General features: G+C 44.1%; 1 protein-coding gene across 1 annotated transcript; it reads right to left on the reverse strand.

Annotated features, from left to right (window-relative positions):
* Positions 1 to 3,186: 3,186 nt before the first annotated feature.
* LOC115101289 (period circadian protein homolog 1-like) lies at positions 3,187 to 12,886 on the reverse strand. The gene is given in 18 exon segments (XM_029620654.2): positions 3,187 to 4,553; positions 4,719 to 4,869; positions 5,095 to 5,272; positions 6,015 to 6,180; positions 6,283 to 7,403; positions 7,529 to 7,837; positions 7,962 to 8,120; positions 8,219 to 8,488; positions 8,636 to 8,750; positions 8,920 to 9,160; positions 9,314 to 9,467; positions 9,582 to 9,719; positions 9,722 to 9,961; positions 10,083 to 10,284; positions 10,406 to 10,527; positions 10,640 to 10,893; positions 11,026 to 11,658; positions 12,713 to 12,886. Coding segments are annotated over 17 exon segments (4,467 nt in total). The 5' UTR covers positions 11,355 to 11,658; positions 12,713 to 12,886; the 3' UTR covers positions 3,187 to 4,235.
* Between the last annotated feature and the right edge of the window lie 6,673 nt (positions 12,887 to 19,559).

The following is a 19,559-nucleotide window of genomic DNA, read 5'->3' on the forward strand; positions in this document are numbered from 1 at the left end:
CATCAAGGACCTTTCTGTACTTTGCTCATTTCATCTTTCCCTCGATCTTGACTAGTCACCCAGTCACTTTCCTCCAGGCGTGACTTTTGGCATTCAGGCCAAAGAGTTCAATCTTTGTTTCCTCAAACCAGAAAATCTTGTTTCTCATGGTCTGAGAGTCCTTTAGGTGCTTTTGGCTGACTCCAAGTGGGCTGTCATGTCCCTTTTACTGAGGAGTGGCTTCCGTCTGGCTACTCTACAATAAAAGCCTGATTGGTGGAGTGCTGCAGAGATGGTTGTCCTTCTGGTAAGGTGCTCCTATCTCCACAGAGGAACTCTGGAGCTCTGTCACAGTGACTATCAGGTTCTCGGTCACCTCCCTGACCAAGGCCCTTCTCCACCAATTGCTCAGTTTGGTCGGGCGGCCAGCTCTAGGAAGAGTCTTGGTGGTTCCAAACATCTTCCATTCAAGAATGATGAAGGCTACTATATTCTTGTGGACCTTCAATGCTGCAGTGTCACGCCCTTAAAGAGCCTTTTTATGTCTCTATTTGGGTTAGGTCAGGGTGTGATTTGGGTGGGCATTCTATGTTTTTTATTTCTTTGTTTCTGGCCGAGTGTGGTTCCCAATCAGAGGCAGCTGTCTATCGTTGTCTCTGATTGGGGATCATACTTAGGCAGCCCTTTTCCCTCCTGTGTGGGATCTTGTCTTTGTTTGTGTGCAGGTAGTTTTGCACAACGAAGCTGTTCAGTTGTTGTATTCTTTTGTCTTTTCTAAAGATTCACTTTGTTAATAAATTATGTGGAACTCAAAGTACGCTGCGCCTTGTTCTTATCCTTCATCCGACGACACCCGTGACATGCAGACATTTTTTGGTACCCTTCCCCTCGACACAATCCTGTCTCGGAGCTCTATGGACAATTCCTTTGACTTCATGGATTGTTTTTTGCTCTGACATTCACTGTCAACTGTAGGACCGTATTACAGGTGTGTGCCTTTCCAAATTATGCCCAATCAATTGAATTTACCACAGTTGTAGAAACATGTCAAGGATGATCATTGGAAACAGATTATCATAGCAAAGGGTCTGAATACTTATGTAAATAAGGTATTTCTGTTTAATGCATTTGCAAAAATGTCTAAAAACCTGTTTTCACTTTGTCATTATGGGGTATTCTGTGAAGATTGATGATAAACATTTTTTATGTAATCATTTTTAGAATAACACATTTTGTTTTTATTACAGCATGAAATTCAAATTAATTAAATGTATATTTTTGTCACTGGCCACTGGTCTACAACATGGATCCTGTTGCAAAACAATTAACTTTTTGTCATAAACACATTGTTATATTTGGGGAAAATACAATACATTACTGAGTACTACTCTCCATATTTTCAAGCAAAGGGGGGGCTGCATCATGTTATGGGTATGCTTGTAATTGTTAAGGACTGGGGAGTTTCAGGATAAAAAAAAAAAAGAATGGAGTTAAGTACAGAGAAAAATCCTAGAGGAAAACCTGGTTCTGTCTACTTTCCACCAGACATTGGGAGATTAATTAACATTTTAGCAGGATGATAACCTACAACACAAGGCCAAATCTACACGAGTTGCTTAACAAGAAGACAGTGAATGTTCACGAGTGGCCTACTTGAAAATCTATGGCGTGACCTGAAAATGGATGTCTAGCAATGATCAATAACCAATTTTATAGAGCTTGAAGAATGGGCAAATGTTGCACAATCCAGGTGTGGAAAGCTCTTAGAGACTTACCCAGAAATACTCAGAGCTGCCAAAGGTTCTTCTACAAAATATTGAATAGTGGTGTGAATACTTATGTAAATGTGATATTTCCATATTTAATTTTCAATCAATTTGCAAAAGTTAAAAGAAAAATGTTTTGACTTTTTGTGCGTAGATGGGTGAGAAAAAATATATTTAATGTATTTTGATTTCAGGCTATAACAAAATGTGTAATAATTCAAGGGGTATGAATTATTTCTGAAGGCACTGTACAACGTTTTTCAGAAAGACAATTTGAAAGATACAATTTTATGTATTTAATTGGTGTCTTTTCATTTTGATAAGAGATATAAATGCAATGAATTTAAGGTTATTTGTGCACGTAAAAATCTAAATTTACAGATTTTAAGGCTGTGTCATTTGATTTGGGGTGGGATTGCAAGAAATTATTGGGGGGAAAAAATATGATTGAAATTCTGGTGGAAAAAAAAAAGGGCTCCACGCTGAAAATGTTTGAATACCACATAACAGATAATAGCCGACGAAGCAAATATTAAAATAAATGGCTTGATATTTATAGTTTTCAAGAGAGATTAACATGAGTGCATTCTAGCGTATAGGTAAAGTTTTCTAGAGGACTCTACTACTAGGCTAACAACGAAATAGACAATCATTTGAGTCTCTGTTCTTTAGCCCAATGGTGAACAGTCTAGCATCTGTTGAAAGTACAGTTGACTGGCCCTAACCATTTGACCATGAGTCCATCCGTGGGTGGAGGTGATGGCCAGTATAAGAAAAGTCCCTCTGCCTCCTCACTCACTGGGCCAGTGTCCAGCAGTTCTCAGTCCCTTCCTGCACATGGAAAAGACAGTGTAATGTTCAGAAACACTTTGCACTTCGTTTTGCAATTCCAGAAAGGGAGAATACAGACGATTTGATTTAAGAAGAGAGGTCTTTTAGCTATTTGTTGGTCCTAGTGGAGCCCCTCACAGCCGCCACACTGGGTTTATCTGACCTAAGACCCAAGCTGCTCTAATCTACTCTAAGTCCCACTTCCTGTTGCACCTAACCTGTGGATTTGGAGCGGAAGATTCCAGGAATTATTTTGACCCATGTCAATACTACTGAGGACTGGAGTGTGGCCTGCTGCGAGGGTCAGGGATGCCCCCTCTAACAAGCTGTGGAGGACCTGGGTGGTGGACAATAAAACAGCATTCTTAGGAATATATTGGTGGCATCTTTAAATTACTTCAATGTGTTCAAATACCTAGATCAACCACTGTGGCCAACTTCAGAAAGTCCATTTTGTATCACCCATCAGGATGCTGCCCTTAAAATGAGCCTAAAACAAATCTGTCACAACACCATCTAGTGGCAGAGAAGGCAGAACACATGACTAGATTTTATCTACACTCATATCCTGCACACCACGAGAGACAAAAAAAAAAAAAACAGAACCCAATTATATTTCATTTTTTTATATTACATAACAAAATCCTCCAAAGAGATGTAATAAGTGACTATCAAATCATTTTATTTACACTAATGAAATGGAGAAATAGTGGGGGAATAAGAGACAGCAGAACATATTGGCATTCACCAACTCTGTATGATCAAGGCCTGCTCTTGTAAAGCTCAGTCAGCCCCTGCTCCTTTCCTCCCCACGCTCTCACATCACTGTATGGTCCAATCAACAAGACTGGCTCCATCGGGTCTGTTACCATGGGAACACCCATCTCTACTCCTGACAAATCAAAGATACCTTTTTGTACAGAAATACCCATAACGATGCAAACAAATAACATGGTCTTTAGAAAATGTGTATTTCTCTGGAGGAGACAAAATAGTCAGGATATTTGCCCAATAATGCTGAAAACGTGACATCTTGTTACAAGCATTGCAGTGTAAAATTATATTACAATAAAATGAACCATTCAGAACATTACATTACAGCCCACAAAAAAACTGTAGTATGCCTGCTCTTGGTTGGTATACTGTAATAAATACACTGTACAATAACTGAAATTACTTTGAAAATATTAAAAAGAATTCTACCAAATATATTTTTCAACATGAATTTTGGATGTAATTTTTTTTAAGACTGATTTGACATAATTTTCCAATATGGACATTGGGACTATTAAATTACATTGCGTTGATACACGCAATAAATTGTAAACTACCAAATTGTCACTACAGGGAAGAAAAACCCCAAAGCAGTGAATTACAAATGGAACATGTCTTCAGTCCAGCGGACCAGTCCAGCGGACCAGGCACCAAACATGCCAATTAAATACATCTCTTTCCAGTTTACATTTGAAATACATCAAATATTTACACCTTCTTAGATGCAATCTACATTGAGCTACATTCTCCATGTGTTTAGACAGGAACAGGTATTCTTTGACTCCTTATTTTCACTTCTTTGTTCCAACACAACACATTGACCGTGAGCTTGGCCCCCGTTTGTCCCAATGCATTGTGGTTTAGTCATTGGCCATATAGAAGTCCTCAGTTGCCGTTTACAGCCACAGAGTCCCCTTTCTCTGTTACAGATGATGAGGATGTTACCTCCAACTCCTTCACTCTGGTGTCCTTACAGTTTCCTTCCTGCTCCCCTTGCCTCTCAGCCTCACCCCCCTTAGTCTCTGTCTGGGGGGCTTGTGGTGGAGAGATGGAAGTGTCTGTTGCCGTGGTAACATGTGTCTCTGTGTGTGCGGTAGCCTCTTCCTGTAGCTGGAGGACCCCAGTCAGATCCATGTCCTGCAGCTCCACATCAAAGGTCCGGGGGGCGGAGGTAGCTGGAGGAGAACCGCACCCGGTACAAGTCTAAACACAAGCAAAGGGACAAGAGATGAATAAACACATCTTTTACAAGTACATTCTTTTTTGTATTACTCTCCACTGTCATCTATACTGATTCCTGTGAATCTTTGGGGTCAGAGAGACAGGGTGTAGCTACTAGCTCCAGTATGTGTCTGTGTGCTGACTTACAGGGTTGTTGATGGCCTGTGGCAGGCGTCCGGTGCCCATCCAGGGGTGGACCTGGATCAGCTCTCTCTTCTGCTCCTCAGTGAAGTGCGGCTGCCGTTTCTGCACCGCCCTCAGTACCATACGATCTTGCCTTAGAACAGTCTCCCTGTCCCTGTAAAATCATACACATGTCCATAGATAAGCCATAGTCTAAAATGTTGTATTAGCAGCATAATGGTGTGTGGAGAGCTTCTATTTTTCAGTCTGCATTAATAAATAATATACAAATATACTACTTGCATTCCATGCACATCAATCATAAATACAATTAAATAGCTGTAGCATTAATTACTAATCATGACAGGTTAAGGTAACTATGACTACGACGGGTTCTTACCTGGTGGGCATTTGGTACGTCATCATAACCTTGTCATCTGTGTTGGCCATGAGGAGCCAGATAGGGTTCTGAAGGACATACTTCATGAGCTGGGCCTCTTCAGCCCCGCCTGCTGCCTGCTTATGGTCGTTCTCCGACGAGTCAACGCTGCCAAAGTACTTGCTGGTGTTGCTGCTTCCTGTGGTTGAGAAAGAAACATGTTCAGTTATGTCCTGAAGCCATCAGTCATTATATACAAATATCCTTGACCATCACAGTGCGAAGAAGAAAATCTGGCCGGTGTTAAAACCTCTTTAAGGATCCATTTTCGCTGAAAATGACATACCCAAATCTAACTGCCTGTATCTCAGGCCCTGAAGCAAGGATATGCATATTCTTGATACCATTTCAAAGGAAACACTAAAAGGTTTGTGGACATTTTCAAATAATGTAGGAGAATATAACACATTAGATCTGGTAAAAGATAATACAAAGAAAAAAACATGTTTTTTTTTGTACCATCACCTTTGAAATGCAAGAGAAAGGCCATAATGTGCCAGCCTAGGCGTAATTTCGATTTTGGCCACTAGATAGCAGCAGTGTATGTGCAAAGTGTTATACTAATCCAATGAACCTTTGCATTTCTATTCAAAATTTTGTATCAAGGCTGCCCAAATGTGCCTAATTGGTTAATAAATACATTCTCAAATTCATAATTGTGCACTCTCCTCAAACAATAGCATGTTATTCTTTCACTGTAATAGCTACTGTAAATCGGACAGTGAAGTTAGATTAACAAGAATTGAAGCTTTCTGACAACATCAGATGTCTATGTCCTGGGAAATGTTCTTGTTACTTACAACCTCATGCTAATCACATTAGCCTACGTTAGCTCAACCGTCCCGCGGGGGACTGACCGATCCTGTAGAGGTTAAACTCACTTGTGTCACTCCCTGAAGTGCTGCATCCATTAGAGCCAGAGGACCCGGAGCCAGAGGACCCGGAGCCAGAGGCAGCCGAGCCAGTGCCTGAGCAGGCGTCCTCTTGCAGCAGAAGGTCCAGCAGGTCACTGGAGGTGGACATGGCGTCCTGGTTATCAACATCAGCCTGGAGGAAGGGAACACAGGAGAGACAGCGGTTAATGACAAGAACTCACTAGACTCAAAACCTTTTCAGAATTACATTTTGTTTAAATAGTTTAAAACCCACATTATCGTACTCTTTGGCATCACCCTTCATGTTGCTGTTGCGGTTAACAGAGCCTTGACCTCCGACCTGAGACGACGAGCCAGGTGGGGGTGGGGTCTGCTGCGCCCCTGTTGACATGCCCTCCTGCCTGTTGCCTGGCAACTCCTCCAGCTGCAGCAAGTTGAGGGGGGAGGAGCATCGTGACTGGAAGAGGGGCGAGTTGGTCCCCTCCAGGGGGGATTGGCATGTGGACTGAGGGGTGCTGGAGCGGGAGTTGCCACGTGGGACAAAAGTGGGATCAATCCTGGGTAAGGCAAAGCAAGGAAGCCCGGGCACCGTAATGGGATTTGGGAAAGGTAATGTTTGGTTGGGATTGTGAAAATGTTGTGGGATCATCGACAAAGCAGGATTGACCTGTAATGCAGGATTGACCTGTGACGGGTTGTGTTGAGCTAGAGGCATGCCATTCATCTGCGTCACAGAAGGGTTGAATTGAGCCAAGACAGGATTGAGTTGTGGTAGTGGGATAGCCTGGTTGAACTGAGGTAATGCCTGGTTAAGTTGTGCCATACCAGGGATACTGGGGTTAAGGTGAGGCATGGCTGTGTTATACTGAGGCATGGCTGTATTGAGCTGGTTGAGCTGTGGTACACCTCCATTGAGTTGAGGGAACATGTAGTTGGGCAGAACAACCATCATCGGGGGAGCCATTGGCATGGAAATCTGATTGGCATGCAGGGGGTACTGGAAGCCTGGCTGGGGGCTGGGGTAACCCATCTGCATGGCATTGGGGTTCACCCCGGTGTGGGCCAGGAGTTGTTGTTGTTGCACGTTGGGGTAGAGGGGGAAGAAGGGCAGGACTCCTGGAGGGTACTGGGACACGGCAGGAGGGAGGCTGGCCACAGAGGTGGGCCAGGAAGAGGACGAGGTCAGAGGTCCCTGTCTCATTAGGGGTTGACCCATGGGGAACATGGGGCCTTGGTGCCCCTGCCCTTCCCTTCTGGAACTTCTGTTCATCCCTGAGCCTGTCTTGGGACGGCCCCCGTGCTGGGAGCCCTCCTGCTGGTGCTTCGGCTTCTTGGCCCCCCGGCCCCTCCTCCGTCTGTTACCACCTGCTGGGTAGTCCTTCGAGGTGTGCACTCCTGACACACACACACACACACACACATACACACGGGTGAGCTGCATGGAAAAACAATGGATTCTCATCCACATCATCTTTCAGACACAATAGAAACTAAATCTCCACTTGAAGTGTCCATCTTACCTTTGGGTGTGGTGGTGTGTCCTCTCAGAGGAGAACCGGGGTCCAGCATGCGGAGCTGTCCCAGGTCCCTGAACCGGCTCAGGAACACCTGTTCCTCCTGCTGGGTGTGGGCAGACAGCACCTCCTTGGTCAGACCCAGGCTGCCTGAGCATCCAGCCGACCTGCGGCTATCCCTCTCAGGCTGGGCAGGGCTGGGTGTTGCTGGGCTGGGAAAGGTTGAGGGACGGGGGGTCACTGCCGTGGTGATGGCGTTGTTAATGGCTGGGGGGGTGGTGGTGGGTGGTGTCTCCTCCATCATCATGATAATATCTGCAGGGAATAAGGTTGACACTATATTTGAGACTAGAGAGAAGAGACAGAGGGAGGTAAATAACAGCCAGTCAGACAGTCCAGCCAGTCAGACAGTCAGTCAGATAACAGGGATGTGTCCTACCTGACTCTGGGGGCTTCTTGTCCCCTACATGGACGATGGTGCTGCTGAAGCTGCATTGGGACGTGAGAGAGACCACACTTTCAGCCTTGCAGTGCAGCGCCAGAGGACTCATCTGTGGCCCCCCTTTAGACCCTTCCTTACCCTGTGACCCTTCGAGATCTGTAGGGAAACACAGATATTTGGTCCAAAATACATGCAGACCTTAAAAGAGGCATAAATATACATAATAGGATTTCAATAGGATCTGTATTGTATACCTTTAGCTGTTCCAGACAACTCCCTCTGCTTGTCATCGTCTGACGTTGATGATGTGGTGCAGGAGGAGGAGCCACATTTCCTCTTCACTGTGTTGGGGACGTTACAGCTCTCCAGGTAGCGTACAATGCTGTCCAGACAGTTGATCTGCTGGTAGGAGTAGTTGGCCGACGGATCTTTCCTTGACTGCACGGAGGCCAGGGTTTTAGTTGGCCCCAGAGCGCCAATAGGTCCCAAGTCTTTGTTTAAATTCTCTGGCGTCACGAGGTCTCCTGAGAAGAGGAAAAGGAAGAATTGTTAGAATTTCATTTTCATCTCGATCCTTGTGGTTATACTTTTGTAATGAAAACGTTCCAGACATTTTAGAGCACACCGTGACAAGACATTTTACTACAAATATGACAAAGTCAAGTGTTTACCAGCGCTGGCGTGTTTGCGGAGCGGTGGGCGGTTGCGGGACTCGATGAAGACCTGCTGACCATTGGTCTTCACCATGTGGACATCCTTACACATCTGCTGGAATGTCATCTGCTGCTGTAGGACAGATAAGAGAGGGTAAAGAGTTAGACGATGACACCTCAACTTTCTTCTGAGTCAATTCCACTAATTAAAATAATGTCGTTTGTTACTATTTTGTAACCACAAGTTATAAAGTACCTTGTTAAAATCTGCGTAAAACATCTGTGATTGTATTAGTACTCACTGGTCTCTGGATAGTCATCTGGATGATCCCCTTAGTGGAGGGGCTGCTGCTGCCTGAGGAGCCCGGGCTGGGCCTGTGTGGCTGGGATCCATGGGAGCTGCAGTAGCCCTGGGAGACACCACTGTGGACAGGCTGCACCAGCACACGGTGGATTTGCTCACTGAGCCTGGGGATCTCTGGAGACATGGCCCGCACCTCCACCTCCATACTAGGGGTAAACACATCTTCGTTCAGGGGACTCCTGCAGATGAGGGGAGAAGGACAAGGGAATGGGGTTTGGAACAATGCAATATGTACTGCTTGATAGCTACACAAACAGGTTACAGTTCAGTTAAAATGTGGATATTGCAAGCTTGTGAAGGTCATTGACGTAGCAGAGAGGTGGACTACTCACGTTCTGACTTTGTGTCGACCCACGATGAAGGCCACTTTGCGGCTCCAGGGGTTGACGAAGGAGGACCAGCTGGTATCTATGGTGAGATACTCCCCGTTCCGGGCACACATACGCAGGGGAGAGTGTTCAAAGGGCTGCCCCGCTGACTGGAGAACTGAGCGGAGAACCACAGATGTTCAAACTATTACTACATAACCAGTCATCTATTTGCTGGTTTCTAAATCTTTACAGAATATATAAGGCATGACTGTTGGACAGGAGTACTCACTCTTCTTGTGTATGGCCACCATGACAGGCCTGTCATCAGGGTGGATGTACATGAGGACAGGAGTCCCAACCAGGTCCTGGGGCAGGTAGCCTAGCAACGGCACAGCTCTTTCATCCACTTCCTGAAAGAGACAGCCGGGGTGTGGCTAGTGTTAAAAATCCTCTTGTCCGCTGGGATGCGGGGAGCTTCGTATCCTGAGTGCACCTTCTCAGCGATGAGCAGGCAGCAGGGCTGTGGCTGAGACATGTCGGAGTCCCGTAGAGTTAGCTGGTAGGGGGTCATACGGAAGGGGTAGTACCGCACTTCCCCCTCACTGTCCCTCCCAATACTGATACGGCAGAACATGGATTTCTCCTGGGTGCAGTCCACAGGGGAGGTCACTGAGCGAGATCGGGGGGGGGGGGGGGGGGTACATTAACATCACATAGATATGCAAGAATGTGATCATCCATTTCCATTTGAATTCAGAGCTAAATTAAAGGACTTCTGTAGGAGACTTACTGGAACCAGTACAGGAGGCCCAGGGGGGCAGGCGGCAGGGAGCAGTGCTGCTGTAGAAAGTGCTGACGTCCTGGGGGGCCAACAGCTCAGAGAAGAGTGTCCCCTGGAGTCGATTAGGCTTAGTGCGCAGCATGGGAGAGGCCTGGGGGGAGATGTACACCAACTTCCCAGATAGGAAGGACACTCCCACTGAGAACGTGTCCTGTACAAGAGAGAGAAGAAACAAGGGAGGTTAGAACAATGGTTTGTTGGGTTTAGCTTTTTGTCTGTTTGAGAGCTGTTGGTCTGGTTCTAGTAGATGAAGATTGTGCTCTAGTTCCTACCGTGTTCTGGAGTGTGTATTCAGAAGTAATGTTGTCCAGTTCCTCTGTGGTGAAGGCAGAGAGGTCCAGACTGCAACCGTGGCTCTCTTCCACACTCCACTGGTGATAATACTCCTGATTCGCTAAACACACACGTATAAATAGTATATAGATAGTAAGCTTGCTATTTCATGCTAAAGCCACACAGTATACAGTACATCTAGCAAAAGGCAGGCTCAAAAAGCAGCATCTTACCTCGGACTTGTTTGACACAGTTGAGAGCATACTGCAGGGAGGCCAGGGTGCTGGAGCGGCCTTTCGCCCAGTGGTCTGCAGGCATGCGGATCTTTAGCTCCTTCAGAGCCTTGAGCAGCTCTCTCTGGGTCTGCAGCCGGGCTGGCTGGTCACTGCTGCAGCCGCTGGTGGACGGGTGGTCCTGCTCCGAGCTGCCACTCAGCAGGCTGTAGACCATAGAGCTGTTGGGAGGGGAAGAGCTGTGGGAGTTGGCGCTGACAGGGGCAAAATAACATGTTATTACCACCGCTGAGCAGACACTTTTATAGTATTATAAGCGGTGTCTACTGCCTACCATCTGAAAATGGTTGTGGTGTTTCAAATATGAATTCTGTTAAATGTGTTACCTTTTGCTCTCTGTTGTCTCCATGGCAGAGTCCTTCCCGTTATGGGAGCTGCTGCAGGTTGATGTCTCACGTCCCATGTGACCTTCCACCTCTCTTTCGGCTGAGTCGTTCCCACTCGAGTGGGCATCGGTGTCATCGGAGTTTGAGGACTTGGGGGAGGACTTGCCCCCAGACCGAGTTCTCTTTCCATTGGAGCTACCAGAGCTGCCAGTCTGACTCAGTCCAGACTTGGGGGACTGGCAGCCCGCCTTCAGTCCCACCACATTTTCTTCTACACCTACTCCACTAGTGTCATTTACAGAAGTGGTATATGCATTCTCATCACTCATAATAACCAGTATGAGTGATTTACTATTGCTGTTTGACAAAAATGATATGTCAAAACAAAGAACTGTGACACTAATACTGCTACTAGGTGGGTCTACTAGACTTAGATAGAGTCATGGTTTGGTCAAGTAAAAATGAGCCAGAAGATAAACTACTGTGTCTCATTGATTTTGAGATTGTATTTTTTCTGTAAATTCTAAGCTTATGAATCTGATAAGCCAATTGAAGAGAAGATGGGTGAAACCTTTATCCGTTTGCTCTTCCTCATGTGCACAGTCAGCGTGCGAAATGGTTTTGACAGAATACCTGATGGAAGAAACAATTCCCAATTTATGAGTGGTGAGTAACATAACATCATGAGTCATACATCTGTGTAAAGACAGTGTTACATCTCATCTGCAATTAAACATTCATATAATGACACTGCTGTAAAAGTTAGTGTTCACCCAAACTACGAATGTACATAACAAAATGGCTTGATTTTAAATCATCTAAGGTCATATAAGCATCCAAGTAAGGACTTTCTTAGTAAAGATTTAACTAATTGCAAAAAATAATCACGTTAGGCTCTAAACATACTCAAAAAGTTGTACATAGCCTAATGTCAATCTATTAAGACATTCAAATAATATAGCTAGCTAGGGGAACTATCCTTTTTCCAACAACCTCACATTCATTTTTGGGGGGCTCAAAACACTTGCTCTCCATATATTCCATTGACCATAATAAATCATTTCATCACTTCGAAGAACAGTTAACCGACGATATCAGGTGACATAGGGTAAACTAACTTCACAGCCCATTTCACTATCTGGCATGTCTTGAGGTGGTTTACTGTAAGCAGCAGGAAGACACCGTTGGGATATATTATTGTTGACGACAGAAGACAACGTGGGCAGGACGACCCCGGTGGGGGATGTTTGTGTTGACGACAGCGAAGGCAACGTGCCTCAACTCGACTGGCTATGGCACGACCCGCATGCACTCAAGCATTTATTCTACCTGACACACGTCTGGCAACACATGGGTCTCACTTGTAGGGAACACGAATTGACCAAAACAACATTAAATTGTACCACGATATCTGACCGTATACTGAAATGTGTATCGATATACAACATAAATCCCTTTAACGTGTCAGTACTCTTGCCAGCATGCCACAACAATGTTAGCTACACTAGCCAATGTCAATGCTGTTGCAGATAGCTTGATCATATATATTTTTTTAATGCTAGCTAAGTTAGCTATGTAGGAACTATTTCTTGTACTACTAATAATATAGCTAGCAAAGTAGCGTTATTTTTTTTTTACCAGTTAGCTAGCTAGGTAGCAAGGTTTTGATCAAAGTTGACATTCTCACCTTTTTCCATGAAGAAAAAGTACGCTCCGTGGTATTTTTTGTTTTAATGTCTTCAACAATGTATTCTGTAAAGTTAGGCTTAAAATTATTGAAATTGCAGAAACCTAGAATGACATCTTTAGCGAAACAACTCAATGTGGATCGCCTATAACTACACAGAATGTGTAGAGAACTGCACATTCGCTTTATATGACTGGGAGGGAACACGGAAAATAACACGTGCTTGCTCCCATGTGTTGCAGTGATTGGTCCTCAACTAACACTGACTCCGCCCTAGTGCAGTGTCCCAGGCCTGGCGAATGCATTCATTGGTTGAGTAGGGCGGTGTCCTTGGCTGCACGGGGCTCTGCTATGCTTTTCTATCACGTTGCCCCAGCGGTGCCCTGTCGGTTCCAAAAGCATGCTAGAACGTTTGTTGGCAACGTGCCTCCATCAATACTCTGAATTGGCGACATTTCCTCACCCCATCCTTTCCTTGTGTACTTTACTTAACCACAACACATGCATGTGAACCATTGTAGGGGTTTCTTTATATCAAATTGTTTCCCCATACTAACCAGGTAATAATAAAGGAAACAATGCATGGAAATTGGTAAGACACATTTGAACTCAATTCCAGACATACTGTACGTTATCCAAAGGCCGACTAAATGAGCTTACAAATTCTACTGCAGCAGTATGACAAGCCTTTGCACAGACATAAATCATTTCCTCACCAAAAGTCTACACTACTGCCAGAGGAGGAACCCCCATCCCCTGATAACACTAGCCTACTATTCAAATAATGTCCTTAATTGAACCGTTATTGAACCGGTATTAAACCCTGCCTCTGTTTTGGTTAAAAAAATAAAAAATGTGGGATGGGCCTGGAGAAATATAACCCCTCTCAAATTCATAGACAGAGCTATGGAGGCAAGGACTGACCATCCATTAAATCCATCAAATAGTTTTAACCATGTGTTGAGGTTATACAGTGTTTGTTTACATGTACATTGTTTATAAACATTGGAGTAAAACAAGCTCATATGTTTGGTTCTGATGGGGTATGACAGTTGAGCTAAGCTCATGACGCATTTATACATTATACTCTTCAAGAATCAATGGGTATCATTCATTTATACGTCCAAAAATTGACGTAGCAACTAAGGATTCTAGCTTCAAAAGCCATAATTCATTCAGTTCCATCCCTTTTAATTGTTTTCAGATTCTAATTGTTTCTAGATCCTTATGATATCTTAATTATTTGTATTGTTTACATTTCCCTTTGGGCATTAAAATGAAATATCATTTCATCTCGGGCAGTAACACCAACAACATGTGTCATGTGGTGCAGCTATGGGGGGTGACACATGGGGTGACATGCATTCACAATTCAATGAAGTAATTGTTATGGTAAACATCCACTGGGTGGTGCTACTGACTTTTTGGACCTGCCTACCTGGGGTGTATTCATTCAGCCGATTCTGTTGCAAAACAACATCTAAAAGCTGCAATATGTAGCTTTTGGGGCAACCCTACCTGAGTTATATATCTGTCATTCTCATTGAAACAAAGTCTAGGAAACAGTTGATCTGTTCTTTTAATGTTTTACCATCCTTTATCTAGGCAAGTCAGTTACTAACAAATTCTTATTTACAATGACAACCTACCCAGCCAAACCCAGATGATGCTGGGCCAATTGTGTGCTGCCCTATGGGACTCCCTATCATGGCTGGATGTGATACAGCCTGGATTTGAACCAGCAACTAGTAGTGATGCCTCTTAGCACTGAGATGCCATGCCTTAGACCGCTGCGCCACTTGTGAGCCCACTATGTTCTATGTGTGTTATTTCTATGCTTCAAAACAAATCAAATCAAACTTTATTTGCCACATGCGCTGAATACGTGTAGACTTTACCGTGAAATGCTTACTTACAAGCTCTTAACCAAAAGTGCAGTTCAAGAAGACGAAAATATTTACCAAGTGGGCTCAAATAAAAAGTAACAATAAAAAGTAAAACAATAACAATAACAATAACAAGGCTATATACAGGGGGCACCGGTACCGAGTCAGTGTGCAGGGGTACAGGCTAGTTGAGGTAATCTGTACATGTAGGTTGGGGCGAAGTGACTATGACAAGGTAACAAACAAACAGCGAGTAGCAACAGTGTACAAGGGGGGTACAAGGGGCGATACAAGGGGCGATTTTTATGAATTGTTCAGCAGTCTAATGGCTTGAGGGTAGAAGCTGTTGAGGAGCCTTTTGGTCCTAGAATTGGTGCTCCGGTACTGCTTGCCGTGTGGTAGCAGGGAAACAGTCTATGACTTGGGTTACTGGAGTCTCTGACAATTTTATGGGCTTTCCTCTGACACTGCCTATTATATATGTCCTGGATGGCAGGAAGCTTGGCCCCAGTGATGTACTGGGCCATTCACACTACCCTCTGTAGCGCCTTACGGTCAGATGCCGAGTAGTTGCCATACCAGGCGGTGATGCAACCGTTCAGGATGCTCTCGATGGTGCAGCTGTAGAACCTTTTGAGGATCTGGAGACCCATGCAAAAATATTTTCAGTCTCCTGAGGGGGAAAAGGTTTTGTTGTGCCCTCTTCATGACTGTCTTGGTATGTTTGGACCATGATAGTTCGTTGGTGATGTGGACACCAAGGAACTTGACACTCTCGAACAACTCCACTACAGCCCATTCAATGTTAATAGGGGCCTGTTCGGCCCGCCTTTTCCTGTAATCCACGATCAGCTTCTTGGTCTTGCTCACATTGAGGGAGAGGTTGTTGTCCTGGCACCACACTGCCAGTTCTCCAACCTCCTCCCTATAGGCCATCTCATCATTGTCGTGGGTTGTCAGCAAACTTAATGATGGTGTTGGAGTCGTGCTTGGCCACATAGTCGTGGGTGAACAGGGAATACAGGAGGGGACTAAGTGCACACCTCTGAGGGGCCCCAGTGTTAAAGATCAGCGCGGCAGACGTATTGTTGCCGTCTCTTACCACCTGGGTGTGGCCCGTCAGGAAGTCTAGGATCCAGTTGCAGAGGGAGGTGTTTAGTCCCAGAGTCCTTAGCTTAGTGATAAGCTTCGTGGGCACTCTGGTGTTGAACGCTGAGCTGTATGAACAGCATTCTCACATAGGTGTTCCTTTTGTCCAAGTGGGAAAGCGCAGTGTGGAGTGCGATTGAGATTGCGTCATCTGTGGATCTGTTCGGGTGGTATGCGAATTGGAGTGGGTCTAGGGTGTCCGTGAGGATGCTGTTGATGTGAGCCATGACCAGCCTTTCAAAGCACTTCATGGCTACCGACGTGAGTGTCACGGGGCGGTAATCATTTAGGCAGGTTACCTTCACTTCCTTGGGCACAGGTGCTATGGTGGTTTGCTTGAAACATGTAGGTATTACAGACTGTAGGTATTACAGTAGTGTAGCATCCTCGTCATCTGACCACTTCCGTATTGAGCCACTGGTACTTCCTGCTTTAGTTTTTGCTTGTAAGCAGGAATCAGGAGGATTTCAGATTTGCCAAATGGAGGGCGGGGGGAGAGCTTTGTATGCATCTCTGTGTGTGGAGTAAAGGTGGTCTAGGATTTTTTTTCCCCTGGCTTTTCCCTGGTTGCACAAAATTTGGTAAAACTTATTTAAATTTGCCTGCATTAAAGTCCCCTGCCACACCATTTCTGCATATGCTTCTTTGTATATGGCCTTATAGAGTTGGTTGAGAACGGTCTTAGTGCCAACTTCGCTTTGTGGTGGTAAATAGAAGGCTACGAGTAATGCAGATGAGAACTCTCTTGGTAGATAGTGTGGTCTACAGCTTCTCATTAGGTACTCTACCTCAGGCGAGCAATACCTCAAGACTTTTTTAATATTAGACATCGCACACCAGCTGTTATTGACAAAAAGACACCCACCCCCACCCCTCGTCTTACCAGAGGTAGTGTCTCTGTTCTACCGTTGCATGGAAAATCCCGCCAGCTCTATATTGTCCGTTTCTTCGTTCAGCCACGTCTCGGTGAAACATATGATGTTACAGATGTTACAGTTTTTAATGTCCCGTTGGTAGGACAATCTTAATAGTAGGTCATCAATTTTTTTAATAAAGATTGCAAGTTAGCATGAAGAATGGAAGGCATTGGGAATTTGCTCGCTCACCTCCGGATTCTCAGAAGGATCCCCGAACTGCGCCCCCTTTCCTGGCATCTTTTGTTTTACGCAAAAGGCGTGGATCTGGGCCTGTTCCAGTGAAAGCAGGATATCCTTCTTGTCGGACTCATTAAAGGAAAAAGTTTCTTCCGGTTCACGGTGAGTAATCGTTTTTCTGATGTCCGGAAGTTATTTCGGTCATAAGAGAGAGTAGCAGCAGCATTATGTACACAATAAATAAAAAAATAAGTTACACAAAATGCAAAAAAAATAACAGTGGTTTAGATGGTACATTGATTATCTACATTTGCTTGTTTTGTCACGTAAACTGAAATTAAGCTAACTTTTAGAATTTTAGCAACCAGGAAATGGTGTACTGATTTCTGCATATTGCACCTTTAAACAGAAGCAAACGGAAATTAAACAAGGATAGACCTACCTGAATTTGTCCAATAGAAACTCTTGTATGCTCTGTTTGTTTCCATTTGGTTCTTGAACTGTTTCCGTAATGAATACACCCCTGCTGAGGCCTTCTCCTGACAAGACTTAATTTGCAATCTCTAGGCATTGTGAGGGGATATACCTATAAACACTAATGTCAAAACAATGAAATGTTGACTCAAACCTATATTTCCTATGGCAAAAGTGTAGAAATCTGTGTTATAATAATTCTATGAATGTGCTGTGCCCATTTCAATTACAGTGGTAGTCAGAAGTTTACATACACTCAGGTTGGAGTCATTAAAACTTGTTTTTCAACCACTCCACTAATTTCTTGTTAACAAACTATAGTTTTGGCAAGTCGGCTAAGACATTTACTTTATGCATGACACAAGTAATTTTTCCAACAATTGTTTACAGACAGATTATTACACTTATCACTGTATCACAATTCCAGTGGGTCAGAAGTTTACATACACTAAGTTGACTGTGCCTTTAAACAGCTTGGAAAATTCCAGAAAATTATGTCATGGCTTTAGAAGCTTCTGATAGGCTCATTGACATCATTTGAGTCAATTGGAGGTGTACCTGTGGATGTATTTCAAAGCCTACCTTCAAACTCAGTGCCTCTTTGCTTGACATCATGGGAAAATCAAAAGAAATCAGCCAAAACCTCAGAAAAAAAATGGTATACCTCCACAAGTCTGGTTCATCCTTGGGAGCAATTTCCAAACGCCTGAAGTTCATCTGTACAAACAATAGTATGCAAGTATAAACTCCATGGGACCACGCAGCCGTCATACCGCTCAGGAAGGAGACGCTTCCTGTCTCCTAAATATGAACGTACTTTGGTGCGAAAAGTGCAAATCAATCCCAGAACAACAGCAAAGGACCTTGTGAAGATGCTGGAGGAAACAGGTACAAAAGTATCTATATCCACAGTAAAATTAGTCATATATCGATATAACCTGAAAGGCCGCTCCACAAGGAAGAAGCCACTGCTCCAAAACTGCCATAAAAAAGCCAGACTACGGTTTGCAACTGCACATGGGGATAAAGATCGTGCTTTTTGGAGAAATGTCCTCTGGTCTGATGAAACAAAAATATAACTGTTTGGCCATAATGACCGTCGTTATGTTCAGAGGAAAAAGGGGGAGGCTGGCAAGCTGAAGAACACCACCCCATCCATGAAGCACAGGGGTGGCAGCATCATGTTGTGGGGGTGCTTTGCTGCAGGTGGAGCAGTTCACAAAATAGATGGCATCATGAGGATGGGGAAAATGATGTGAATATATTGAAGCAACATCTCAAGACATCAGTCAGGAAGTTAAAGTTTGGTCGCAAATGGGTCTTCCAAATGGACAATGACCCCAAGCATACTTCCAAAGTTGTGGCAAAATGGCTTAAGGACAGCAAAGTCAAGGTATTGGAGTGGCCATCACAAAGCCCTGACCTCAATCCTAGTGGGCAGAACTGAAAAAAACATGTGCGAGCAAGGAGGCCTTACAAACCTGACTCAGTTACACCAGCTCTGTCAGGAGGAATGGGCCAAAATTCCCCCCAACTTATTGTGGGAAGCTTGTGGAAGGCTATCCGAAATGTTTGACCCAAGTTAAGCAATTTAAAGGCAATGCTACCAAATACTAATTGAGATATGATGAAATAAATAAAAGCTGAAATAAATTATTCTCTCTACTATTATTCTGACATTTCACATTCTTAAAATAAAGTGGTGATCCTAACTGACCTAAAACAGTGAATTCTTACTTGGATTAAATGTCAGGAATTGTGAAAAACTGAGTTTAAATGGATTTGGTTAAGGTGTATGTAATCCTCCGACTTCAACTGTACATACAACTTCATCTGAGTGTACAGTTCACACACAGTGTTCTTCTGACCTGGCCTTTGGTTCCTGTTTTTGGAGTGGATTCACAATGTTGGTGATCTGAACACTCAACAAATGTTGTCTTTACTAGCATAGATGGACACCTTTCCATAGTAACCCTAGCTAGCCTAAATATAATTGTATAATCCACATCTTCTCTCCAGGATGATGAAACCCTAAATTGGTGAGAGATTATGTGTGTGATTCATACATTCCATGAAAACTATGCGATGGCTGTCTGCTAAAATATTTTGTGAAGACAATTTATAGTTATTTTAGGTTCATGTTTTTGGTGTGTGATTAATCTCTATCTTGCTCAAATTCAAGTGAGATATGCCATCCTGACTTGGTGACATATGACAAATATATCTGGTTTGCAATGCAGTTGT

The sequence above is a fragment of the Oncorhynchus nerka genome, linkage group LG19 (assembly GCF_034236695.1).
Source record: "Oncorhynchus nerka isolate Pitt River linkage group LG19, Oner_Uvic_2.0, whole genome shotgun sequence".
In the NCBI taxonomy this organism is placed as follows: Eukaryota; Metazoa; Chordata; class Actinopteri; order Salmoniformes; family Salmonidae; genus Oncorhynchus; species Oncorhynchus nerka.